General features: G+C 44.0%; 1 protein-coding gene across 1 annotated transcript in view; it reads right to left on the reverse strand.

The window, feature by feature from the left end:
- The window catches only part of NOP14 (NOP14 nucleolar protein), a 29,296-nt gene that overhangs the window by 3,774 nt on the left and 13,312 nt on the right, over positions 1-12,210 (reverse strand). Inside the window, exons 11-15 of the mRNA XM_081958950.1 lie at positions 10,316-10,451; positions 8,998-9,099; positions 7,689-7,842; positions 5,815-5,974; positions 953-1,103 (exon numbers count right to left, since the gene is read on the reverse strand). Of these exons, the coding sequence (XP_081815076.1) occupies positions 953-1,103; positions 5,815-5,974; positions 7,689-7,842; positions 8,998-9,099; positions 10,316-10,451 (703 nt within the window). The remainder of the gene's footprint in view (positions 1-952; positions 1,104-5,814; positions 5,975-7,688; positions 7,843-8,997; positions 9,100-10,315; positions 10,452-12,210) is intronic.

Consider the following 12,210-nt stretch of genomic DNA (forward strand, 5'->3'; position numbering starts at 1 on the left):
ATGGAATATGAATAGAATATGGATAGGATAGGATAGAATAGAAAATGGAATGTGAATAGAATAGAATATGGATAGAACAGAATAAAGAATGGAATATGAATAGAATATGGAAATAATAGAATAGAATAGAAAATGGAATGTGAATAGAATAGAATATGGATAGGATAGAATTGGAAAAAGTTGAATAGAATAGAATATGGAAAGAATAGAATAGAACCGAATAAAGAATGGAATATGAATAGAATATGGATAGAATCGAATATGGAAAGAATAGAATAGAATAGAGAATGGAATGTGAATAGAATAGCATATGGATAGGATAGAATAGGATAGAATTGGAAAGAATAGAATAGAATATGGAAAGAATAGCATAGCATAGAATAGAACCGAATAAAGCATGGAATGTGACTAGAATAGAATATGGAAAGAAGAGAAGAGAATAGAGTAGCATAGCATAGCATAGAATAGAATATGGAAAGAATAGAATAGGATAGAATAAAAGAATTCTGAATAGAATAGGATAGAATAGAGGTGCCCCCCCTATTTTACGACCTTTCGGGCCGCATTACTTCAGCCAATCGTTGCCGTTCTTAAGTCAGCCATACGGTTGTTAAGTGAATCTGGCTTTCCCATGGACTCCCCCCGCCCTGTTGGAAGGTCGCCAAAGGGGATCCCATGACCCCAGGGATAACTGTGACCGTCATAAACGCGAGTCAGCTGCCAAGCGTCTGAATTCTGATCACATGATCGTGGGGAATGCTGCTGCAACAGTCGAGAAGGGTGAAAAATGATCACAAGTCACTCTATCCACTCTGAACGGTCACTAAATGAACCATTGTAAGCTGAGGACTACCCTTGCTCCTTGTTTCTGGTTTCTTGTGAGAGTGGACAGGAGTTCTTGGCTATTTCTCAGGACACCCCCCTCCCATTCCCCCCCCACACACACACTCACTTGAAACTGTGCAGGATACTTGGCTGCCTGCAGTACGAGTGAGGAAAGCAGCAACTGGAGGGGCCCCACAATTTCACGGAAGGAGGGAAGGTCCCCGTAAAGGACGGCACATCGTTTCACCAGAGCCAGAGCCAGAGCTACGCATGACAATCTGCAAAAGACAACAAGCAGGTCAGAGCCGTGGTTGGCGCAACGGGTAGAAAGCAGTACTGAAGGTTGACTCTGCCGACTGCCAGGAGTTCGACCCTGACTGGCTCAAGGTGGACTCAGCCTCCCGTCCTTCCTTCCGAGGTGGGTAAAAGGAGGATCGAGATTGTTGGGGGCAAGAGGCTGACTCTGTAAACCACTTAGAGATGGCTGTAAAAGCGCTGTGAAGTGGTATATAAGTCTAAGGGCTATTGCTAGTCCTTCCGTCCTTCCTTCCTTCCGGTTAGAATGCAGTATTGCAGGCTAACTCTGCCAACTGCCATCAGTTCAATCCTGACCACTCAGGTGGACTCAGCCTTCCGTCCTTCTAAAGTTGGTAAAATGAGGACCCAGATTGTTGGGGGCAAGAGGCTGACTTTGTAAAGCGCTTAGAGAGGGCTGTAAAAACACTGTGAAGCGGTATATAAATGCTATTGCCCTTCCTTCGCTTTTCCTTCCTTCCTTCTTTCCTATTGCTTAGAATGCAATATTGCAGGCTGACTGCCGACTGTCTGCAGTTCGATCCTGATGGACCACGGAGACCATCATTTGCAACTGATATTAGAAAGATTTTGGATATCACTATGAAGCAAATTCCAAAATATACAGATTGTGGTTTTATGATAAACAGGTTCAACTATCTCTCTGGATGCAGAATTGGATACTCAAATTTACTTCTATCTTGCAAATGCTTTACACAGAATTTGATAATGCCAAATTCCAACCCAACCTATTGTACTTCTACAAAAAGGATACCAAGGAAAGAGATGAAAATGCTTTGTTATTCATCATAAAGTCAAAAAACCATTTTCCAAGACAAAACTGATTTACTTTGTACATTTATATCTACATCAGGGGTGTCCAAACTTGGGAACTTTAAGACTTGTGGACTTCAACTCCCAGAATTCCCCAGCCAAAGTTCCCAAGTTTGGACACCCCTGATCTACATGATCGTATCTCGTTTTCTACTCTGTCCCTTCCAAGTCTGACTGGCGTTTTTAATTGCAGCTTATGTTTTTGTGGTGTTTTTATTGTACGCCACCCAGATCCCCGTTCTGAGATAGACAGATAGGTGAGAATCAAGAAATATAGCCTATCGATCTATTAGATTCAATAAGTCCATTGGATAATAGAAGGCCCCAGAAGAAAAGAGATAGGATTATTATTATTATTATTATTTTACTGCGCTTCTAGACCGCCCCCTCTCCCAAAAGGGACTCGGGGCGGTGTACAGTCCATACAAGAAATGCATCATAATATAATTAAATAAATGAACAATTAAACTCAACCGTAATTTTTTCATATTCCTCCTGACTGTCTTTTTTAAATTTTAAATTTTTATTGTATATTGGGTTTTTATTAAATGGGGCATGTTAATGGTTTTAATTTGTCTAAATGTTTTAATCTATTACCTCCTCCGTGCATGTATGTCTTTGTATATATGTATGTTTATATATGTCTTAGTGTACGCCGCCCCGAGTCCTGCCCGGAAAGGGAGCGGCTAATAAATCCAAATTTATTATTATTATTATTAAAATTGTTAAATAGGTAGATAGGTAAATATGGAGGAGGTTAAAAAGAAAGTTAAAAAGAACTGTACAGCTGAATAAAGTATATATAAATATAATTTTAAAACCCCTAAAAATATCACATAAATTAAATTTAAAAGCAATTCCCCTAAAATAACCAGTTAAAAATATGTCTGCCAGGAGGTAACAGTTATAATTATGCCAGGCCTGCTAATCGGAACAGGTGAGTCTTCAATTTTTGTCGGAAGGAGCGGAAGTCAGTGGTGGTTCTAATGTCGGGGGGGGAGGTCATTCCAGAGGGTTGGGCCCATCACAGAGAAGGCCCTACTCCTTGGCGTTGCCCGTTGGCATTGCCTAGTGGACGGCACCAGGAGAAGCCCCTCCCTGTGAGAGCGAATTGGCCGCAGGGATGTGTGTGGGAGGATGCGATCCCGCAAGTAGCTAGGTCCTGAGCCATGGAGCGCTTTAAAGATGGTAATTAACACCTTGAAACGCACCCGAAAGACCACAGGCAGCCAGTGCAGCTCGCGCAGGAGAGGTGTTACGTGGGAGTACCTGGTACTCCCCATGACAGCCCGCGGGGCTGCATTCTGGACTAGCTGCAGTCTTCGGGCGCGTCCCAAGGGCAGCCCCATGTAGAGAGCGTTGCAGTAGTCCAGGCGAGACGTCACCAGTGCATGAGTGACTGTGCGCAGGGCATCCCGGTCCAGTAGGGGGCGCAATTGGCGCACCAGGCGAACCTGGTGGAACGCCCCCCTTGCCACGGCTGCCACATGGTCATCCATTGACAGCCGGGCATCTAGGAGGACGCCCAAATTGCGCGCCCGTTCCACAGGGGGCAATTGTTCGCCCCCTATGGCCAGCGATGGAGTCAGCTGACTGAACCGAGGTGCCGGTAGCCACAGCCACTCAGTCTTGGAGGGGTTGAGTTTGAGTCTGTTGTCCCCCATCCAGACCCCGACGGCTTCCAAACACCGGGACATCACTTCGACAGCCTCGTTGGGGTGGTTTGGGGTTGAAATGTACAGCTGGGTATCATCAGCGTACAGATGATACTCAACCCCAAAACCACGGATGATCTCCCCCAGTGGCTTCACATATGTGTTGAACAGGAGAGGCGAGAGGACCGACCCTTGTGGCACCCCACAAGTGAGTGGCCTCGGGGTCGACCTCTGCCCCCGTCAACACACATTGCGTCCGGTCGGAGAGGTAGGAGCCGAACCACCGCAAAACGGTGCCTCCGACTCCCATCCCCTCTAGCCGGCGCAATAGGATACCATGGTCGATGGTATCAAAAGCCGCTGAGAGGTCTAATAGGATCAGGATAGAGGAACAGCCTCTATCTCTGGCCCTCCAGAGATCATCAACCAACGCGACCAAGGCTGTCTCTGTGCTGTGCCCGGGTCGGAAGCCGGACTGGCGTGGGTCTAGATATTCGGATTCGTCAAGGTGTCGTGGAAATTGCTGTGCCACCACATTCTCAACAACCTTTGCTAAAAAGGGAAGGTTGGAGACTGGACGATAATTAGCCAGCTCCATTGGGTCCAGTGAAGGCCTCTTGAGCAAGGGCCTCACCACCGCCTTTCAAGGCAGTTGGTAAGGATCCCTCACCCAATGAGGCGTTCACCAGGCCCAGAAGCCAGCCTCGTGTCACCTCCCAGGCTGCCAGTACCAGCCAGGAACCAAAGTTTTCAGCTACGATGATTTCAAAATTTACCAGAAATATTTGTAATCCTGCTGAACCGTTGCTAACTGTGAAATATGGCTTTTTTTTTTGCACTTGTATGGATGGATTCGTTTAAAACAGGAAGAATGAAACTGTTGGAAATGAGGAATTGAAAGTAATGTACACAGGTATTCACGGAAAGTGACAGTTAATGAAGTTGTGAAGCATGTATGTGGTTAGAAGACCAGTATAAAATGATTAGCTGGGGAAGAAATTTTGGCCGTAATATAGAGTTAGAAAAATGGGATAAATTATGGGAAAGAAATTATAAATTTACGATGGCAGTAGCCTACAAAGAAAACCTCTATAAAATGTTTCATAGATGGCATTTGCCCTCAGCAAGATTGCCCAAAATGTACCCACTCCCCCAAATGTTGGAGATGTAGCCACAAGTCTGGAACATTCTACCATATGTGGTAGACGTGCCCTATCACAAGGAAATACTGGTGCAAAATTCAGAAATGGTTGGAATGTAGCAAAAAATAGAACTGAAACTTATTAGGACTATTAGACCCCAAAAATGGATAAACAATATTACACATACTCACTGCAGCTAAGATTGCTTTTGCACAAAACTGGAAAAAAATCAGTACACCCACAGATGAAACAATAATTAGGAAAGTACTCGAACGTGCAGAGATGTACAAAATGACAATAGAACTAAAAGAGAAGAATCGGATTTCTATAAAATATGGAATAGAATTTATAAGTGTCTAGAAAACAGGAGCCCTTTGATTTGTAGCAGTCCATGTAGGATCTGCTGTGAACCATTGGCCCTTTGCAATGACTTATTAATGCAAGGATATTACTGCTATTACTTCTTTTATATCTATTCATTTCTAATGTTCCAAATTATTAGAAACAATAAACCTCTGATCTTACAGTAGGAATTATTACTTGCGCTGCTGCCTTTGTTTCCTATTGGAGTTTTGACCCCCCCCCCCCAAATTGGTTTTTACACATATATGGGGAAAGGTATAGGGATATACAAAAAATTTTGGCAGCTCCCACACTAAGGATAGAAATCCATCCAACATTCACAATTTTTACAATCTTAAAAACAAAAGATAAAAGATAAGCAGAAAGCAAGGTCTTATTCTATATTGACAACCATGTGTTCATTCATTTTCCTTTGTCACTTTCTAGAATATCACCAATTATTGTTATTTCAAATGCTTTTATTTTTGTGATCTGAGCCTTTTCGATATTGCTCCTTCCTCCCTGTCCCCAGAGGGAGCCTCAGCCCCCCCCCCCTCCTTCTTATCTTGCACCATACTGTCCCTCCCACTACCTTTGCTGTGTTCATCCTCTAGGAGGAGAGAATTCTTTTTAATGAGGGCTTCCGCCTCCTGCACTGTATTAATTCTAATATATTGTAAAGCTCTATTGGAGTTTTCTTATGGCAGCTTCATACAACATACCTCAGATTATCCGTTTCCATTTTGCTTTTTCCTTTGGATCTACTTAAAATGTGGAGGGGGATGTTTTGTTTTCGCCACGTTCGTCTCCCTGGTTTTTCAGTGACCACAAGCAAGTTGGAATGTTTTCCTAGTGAGACAAAAGGAGGCAGCAAAGAATAACCTGAAAGGAAAAACAGACACAAATGTTAAGTTTTCCTCTCAAAATACTCGTATGCACATGCTTGTTATTTTTAAAATCTATATAAATGTGTCAAATATTTTCTTGTACTTATAAGTCTAAGAAGTCAATGGAAGGTTCACAAGGAAAGAAAGGAACACTGAGTAAACTATTTTTATATTACTGTATTTTTCGGAGTAGAAGATGCACCTTTTCCCACCCAAAAAGGTGAAAATTTGGGTGCGTCTTATACACCGAATGTAGCCCCACCCAGAGGCCAAAACCGCGATGGTCTGTGGCAATCCCTGCAGCCTGAACAGCTGATTGGGGGTATTTGGGCAGTCCGATCCACCCGCCAATCAGCTGTGCTGAATTAGGCTGCAATAAGTGCTGAAGCTGACCTGACTGGTCAGAGTTTGCAGCAGCAATCACATTCAGAAAGCACAGTAGCTGATTCAGCAGGATTCAAAATAATCCTAATAATATACAATACATTACCAAAAGCAGGTTTTCCAAGGTAGCAGTCAATACAAGCAAAACACAAGCAGTTTCACTTTCAGTTCTCGGCTGAGCCAGGCTCCTTCCTGTCTCGTTGCTCACACAGCAAATACTGTTTCAGAGTCCAAATAGCGATCATTGGCTGACTTAATTGCTCTGCCTATTCATTGGCTGACCTTGGTACTGTGCATCAGCTGAATACCATGGATGCTGGTAGGCAGAATTTTTCTTCTTCTTATTATTTTCCTCCCCAAAAACTAAGGTGCATCTTATACTCCGGAGCATCTTATACTCCGAAAAATACAGTATTTCATACTTTGGGACAATTCTTACAACCATTATTTAGCTATGTTTATGAAATGCATGTTATTTTATACACTGCCTGTTAAAATTATTCTATTCAGACACCCACACCCCATCTTCTTTTAATGACCCCCATAATCCTTGTGGGGTGGAGTCTGGGCAACTGAATGGAGCTGAATGTTTACTGGCCGGATGCCCTTCCCTGTTGCCAATATGGAGTTTTGTTCAGCAGATATATTCGCATTGTGCCCAGAGAGAGGAATATCTGCCTCTACCTAGAATCGAATTCACAGCCTCCTGTGAGGTGAGAGCTCCACCTCTAGGCCACCGTACCACTCACGTACGTACGTACATATATATAAATTATATAATAAAAAAGTCAATGTAAGTAGACCATTTTTAAGATGTTTGCCGAAAATTGTGCGCACAGGTAGTCCTCGACTTACAACAGTTCATTTAGTGACAATTCAAAGTTATAACATTGGTGAAAACAGTGACTTATCATTGTTTTTTTATGACCATGGCAGCATACACATGATCAAAATTCAGCAACTGGCTCGTATTTATGACGGCAGCAGTGTTCCCCTTTGTGACCTTCTTGCAAGCAAAGTCAATGGGAGGAGCCAGATTCACTTAACAACTGTGTTACGAACTTAACAACCCCCAGTAAATCATTCAACAAACGTGGCCAGAAAATTCGTAAAATGAGGCAAAACTCACTCAACGTGTTTCTCACTTAACCACATAAATCCTGGCCTCAATTGTGGCCGTTCAGTCGAGGACCACATCTTACTGTGGTCTTAAGAGGGGCCCTTCCAGAGCCCTTCCAGTGGTTATGGCAGTGGTGGTGCCAGGAAAGGGTTAAAGGGGGGAGGGAGAAGAGCAGGAGGGATGCCAGAGGAAGCCATGATCCTACCTTGAGCTTCCTTGTTAGGTATTGCCAGGTGGAGGACTCCCAGGAGAAAATTGACCAATTCTGGGACAAATCTTTGGGACAGGGATGTGTAGTCCAGGAAGAGACAGCAGACAAACAATCCTTTCACGACGTCTTGTTCCGTCCTTACGGCGCACTAGAAAAACAGCCAGGATAGAAAACTTAAGGGACGTCTAAACTCCAAGAGGTTGAACTGCACCAGAATTCCTGACGGCTACTCAGCCCAGGGCGCCCCGTGTAGTGCTCTGACCGAGGCTTCCCCAGCAGCACGAAGCCAAGTCCTCGTCCCGATAAACCCCTTTTATTGAATTGACAGGGAATTCCTCTCCACCAAAGTCTTTCCTCTCCCACAGTCTTTCACGAGAGTTCACAATTACCGGCCTTTATCAGGCTTGGAGAGTGGCCAGGCTGATCTCTTTCAGACGCCGCAATACTTGGCCAGAATGCAGGAATGAACTGATGGTCTCCTGCAAACTCCACTCCCCTTTCGCTCCTCTTTTATTTCCTCTGGGAGGGGCCGTTCACCGTCCACCTGTGGCCTTACTCCCAAGTCGACCCCTGTTCCTTAGCTCTTCCCTTCGCCTGGCAGCTCTGCGCATGCGCACACTGGGGACAGGCTCCAGCTGTTCTTCTGCCCCACTGATGTCTGACTCTGAAGGCAGCTGATAACTGGCATACGGCCCTGGCCCCCTCTCTGCCTCCGACACAGAGCCCTCGTCCGAGCCTTCCCCAGACTCCAGGACTGGCCCAGGTTCCCCCCCAACCTCCTCACTGTCCGAATCTGCTGCCAGCTCCTCTGGCGGGCCACAACATGTAGCAGGACAGCTGATGGGCAGCTGGTTGCAACCCTCCTTGCCCCCTACCCTTGTAGCATAGGCCTTGAGGCCAGGTGTGACCACACTGCAGGCAGGTGAAGGAGACAAGGAAGGTCAGCTGGGGGAGGTATATGTAAATATGTGCCCAATGCCAACGGCTGAATTTTGACCACACGACCAGATCTCTTAAGGTCCCGGGTTTTTATTTCTTTGCTGATAGTGATTTTTCAATCGTGTTTCTAGCTGCCTCCAAAATTGCATTTGTGGGATTGAGAGCTCCACGCATTCATTTCATTAGTCAATAAATAGATGGGAAAATGGGAGGGTTAGATGAGCAGCCGAAAGGATACCCGAGGCTTAAGTCAAATGAAATCCTTGTTAGGGTTTGCCAAATTAAAATATTAATGAATATTACTTCATTTTCATCTTTAAGCGGATGTTTTTGGTCAGGGAAAACGGTGAAAAAGTCAACCTACCTTCGTAAGTAGCTGGCTCATGTAAATCAATGACGGCGTCACCACCGGATGCCAGAAATCCGAAGTTGGAAAAAGAACGGTAATAATTTTCAGGTACAGGAGCTGAAAAATATAAAGCATCAATATTAAGGCAATTCCTTCTGTGTTTAAAATAAACTTAGGATGTACCTTTGTGGCGTCTTTTGCCCCGGTATCACTGGAAGAGCACAGATCAATGCTGTGCAGGCAGTCCTCAACTTAACGACCACAACTGAGCCCAGGATTTATGTCGCTAAGTGAGAAATCTGTTATGTGAGCTTTCCCTCATTTTATGACCGTTCTGGCCACTGTTGTTATGTGAATCGCTGCCGTTGACAAGTTAGTAATCCGGCTGTTAAGTCACACACACACACACACACACACACACACACACACACACGGGATGCTGCAATGGTCATAAATACAAATCAGCGGCCCGTTGTCTGAACGTCAATCATGTGAGCATGGGGACGCTGCAACGGTCGTAAGTGTGAAAAATGATACATTACTTTTTGCAGCGCCGTCGCAACTTTGAAGGGTGGCTAAACGAATGGTTATAAGTCCAGAGACTACCTGAACTGTCCTTGTTTGTCCCAGTTGCCACCTGCATAATCAGCACCAGATGTTTCCAGAGGTGCTTGCCTCCATCGTATGTAAGGAAGGAGAATTGCTCCATCACAAGGAGCAACACCTCCTGCTCACACATTGTTGTTTTGTTTTTGCAAGACTGGACAAATCCTGCCGATCCCAAGACAGAGAACAGTAATGTCTCCCTGTGTCCCGCCCTCTGATACATTAAATAGTGTATTTAGTGTAAATACACTATTTCTACCTAATATATCAGCCGATAACCCGGCGTTATAGGTATTCATAGGGGGAAAATGTCCGGACAGAAATTAGAAATTAAACATAATTTCTAATGTTGGATTTTCCCCCTTACCAGAGGGAGCCCCCTTGTGGAGTACTGTGAAGCCGTTACCATGGCAACTCCACTGTGCTGCACAGTAGAAGCCATTTTAAGGCACAACAGGCCGTATCTTAACAGAACACACATCCCGAGGGTTGTTAGAAGTGTCTTACCCTCACAGTATTTGTTTCCAGATTGTAAGTCATTTGTGCACCAATTGGTTTAAATTGCTTGAGCCGTTCCAGAGTTATGCTGGAACACACACACACAGCCATTATATATATATATATATATAGATAGATGATAGATGATAGATAGATAGATAGATAGATAGATAGATAGATAGATAGATAGATAGATAGATAGATAGATGAAGATAGACAATAGATATACCATGTCCAAATCCGGGAATGTTAGCAGACCGTTTCTTTCTGCGATCTCTTCCATGCTGTGTGTGGCCTCTTGAAGGAGAAGCTTCATCTGATTGCTGGCAGCTTTAGGAAACATCTGGCAAAGGTCAAAGAGGACTCTGAAGATGGAGATGATAAAAGTCAGGGTCGGGTTGCGTTTATTTTTAACGGCAGCATCTTCCGCTGCAAGTGATCTGACGTCAAGATGCAGCTGCGGACGTTCGTCTGACTCCAGAAAGGGATGTCCACCCAGCACTAAATCGATTGGTTTTTAAATCAAGATACTAAGAACAAGCTCTGGATAAATTCAGATGTTGGAAATTGCTTCTCAGTAAAATCAGTGCAGGGGACTCCTGCATTGAGTCCCTTGGACTGCAAGGCCATCCAACCGGTCAGTCCTAGAGATCAACTCTGGCTGCTCTTTAGAAGGCTAGATCCTGAAGAGGAAACTCAAAGACTTTGGCCACCGAATGAGAAGGAAGAAGGACTCCCTGGAGAAGAGCCTCATGCTGGGAAGGATGGAGGGCAAAAGAAGAAGAAGGGGACGGCAGAGAAAGAGGAGGCTGGATGGAGTCACCGAAGCAGTCGGTGTGAGCTTCAAAGGACTCCAGGCGATGGGAGAGGACAGGAAGGCCTGGAGGAACGTGGTCCATGGGGTCGTGATGACTTTGCAACTAACAACCACAAAATGTTTCACCTAAGAATCCTTATCAGTGTCAACAAGACTGGGATCTGGGACTCTCAGAAAGACCGGAGAGAAAAATCTCCCTTAAAGATCAGAGGAGGCTTTACAGGGCCAGGAGGAAATTAAGAAACAGTTAAGGGAAATGAAAGATGAAATTAAAGAGAATCAAGCCCAAATCTTTAAGAACTCACAGAGACTGGACCTTGTGGAGGGTGGGGTGGCGGAGGCGAGGGGGGGGGGTAGAGGCTTTACAGAAGGGGAACAAAGAACTCGACATCCAACAAATGAAAACAGAGTTTGAGAGAATGTCCTTTTATCTTAGATTTCAAAATGTAATAGAAGCAGATGGGGAAAACATAAGGGACATTATGACTAATATTTTAGCTGAATACATACACAAAGATAAACAACAGATGGAATGGGAGATAGACCTAGCCTATAGAGTGAATTCAGCATATGCCAGAACACATAATGTACCCAGGGAGGTTCATATTAAATTCCTTAGGAAAACCACAAGAGATGAAATTCTGGGTGTACAAAGGGGGCAAACATTGACATACTGTGACAGGGAGATAACCATTCTAAAGCAGATCCCCAAAAAAATTAGGGAAAAAAGGAAAAGCTATTCGCAATTGGCGAATAAATTATACCAGAAGGGGGTGTGGTTTAGATGGTTGATGCCTGAAGGTATGCTGATATTCTGGGAGGAGACAAGAATCAGAATTAACACACCCATAGAGGCACAGGCCTTTATGGAAAAAAATAAAGCCAACCTAGAAAAAACAGAAGATACTACAACGGTCATACAGGACACGGGAGGGGCCGGAGCTCTGCCAGCGGGGGGTGAAGGGGCAACACCAAGAAAGCTCAGATCACAAAAATAAATAAGAAAACCACAATGTTATAAACAGACCGAAAGTAATAATGAATTTATAACTAGACTATATATTATAACTATATAAACTGATTGAAAATTATCTTTTCTAGAATTAATATGCTGATTTTTTTTTTGATTATGTATTATGGTTTGATATCTTGATGTAACCTAGGAGTCTGGAGGGAGGGGGCGTCTGCCACACTTGCAACTGCCAAAATTTGTAACCATTCCACTTACCCTTTTCCGCATAAATGTTTTTAAAAAAACCAATAAAACTTTTTGAAAAAAAAAAAAAAAAGATCAGAGGAGGCAGAGA

Source organism: Natrix helvetica, assembly GCF_964273705.1.
Source record: "Natrix helvetica genome assembly, chromosome: 7".
NCBI classification, from domain to species: domain Eukaryota; kingdom Metazoa; phylum Chordata; class Lepidosauria; order Squamata; family Natricidae; genus Natrix; species Natrix helvetica.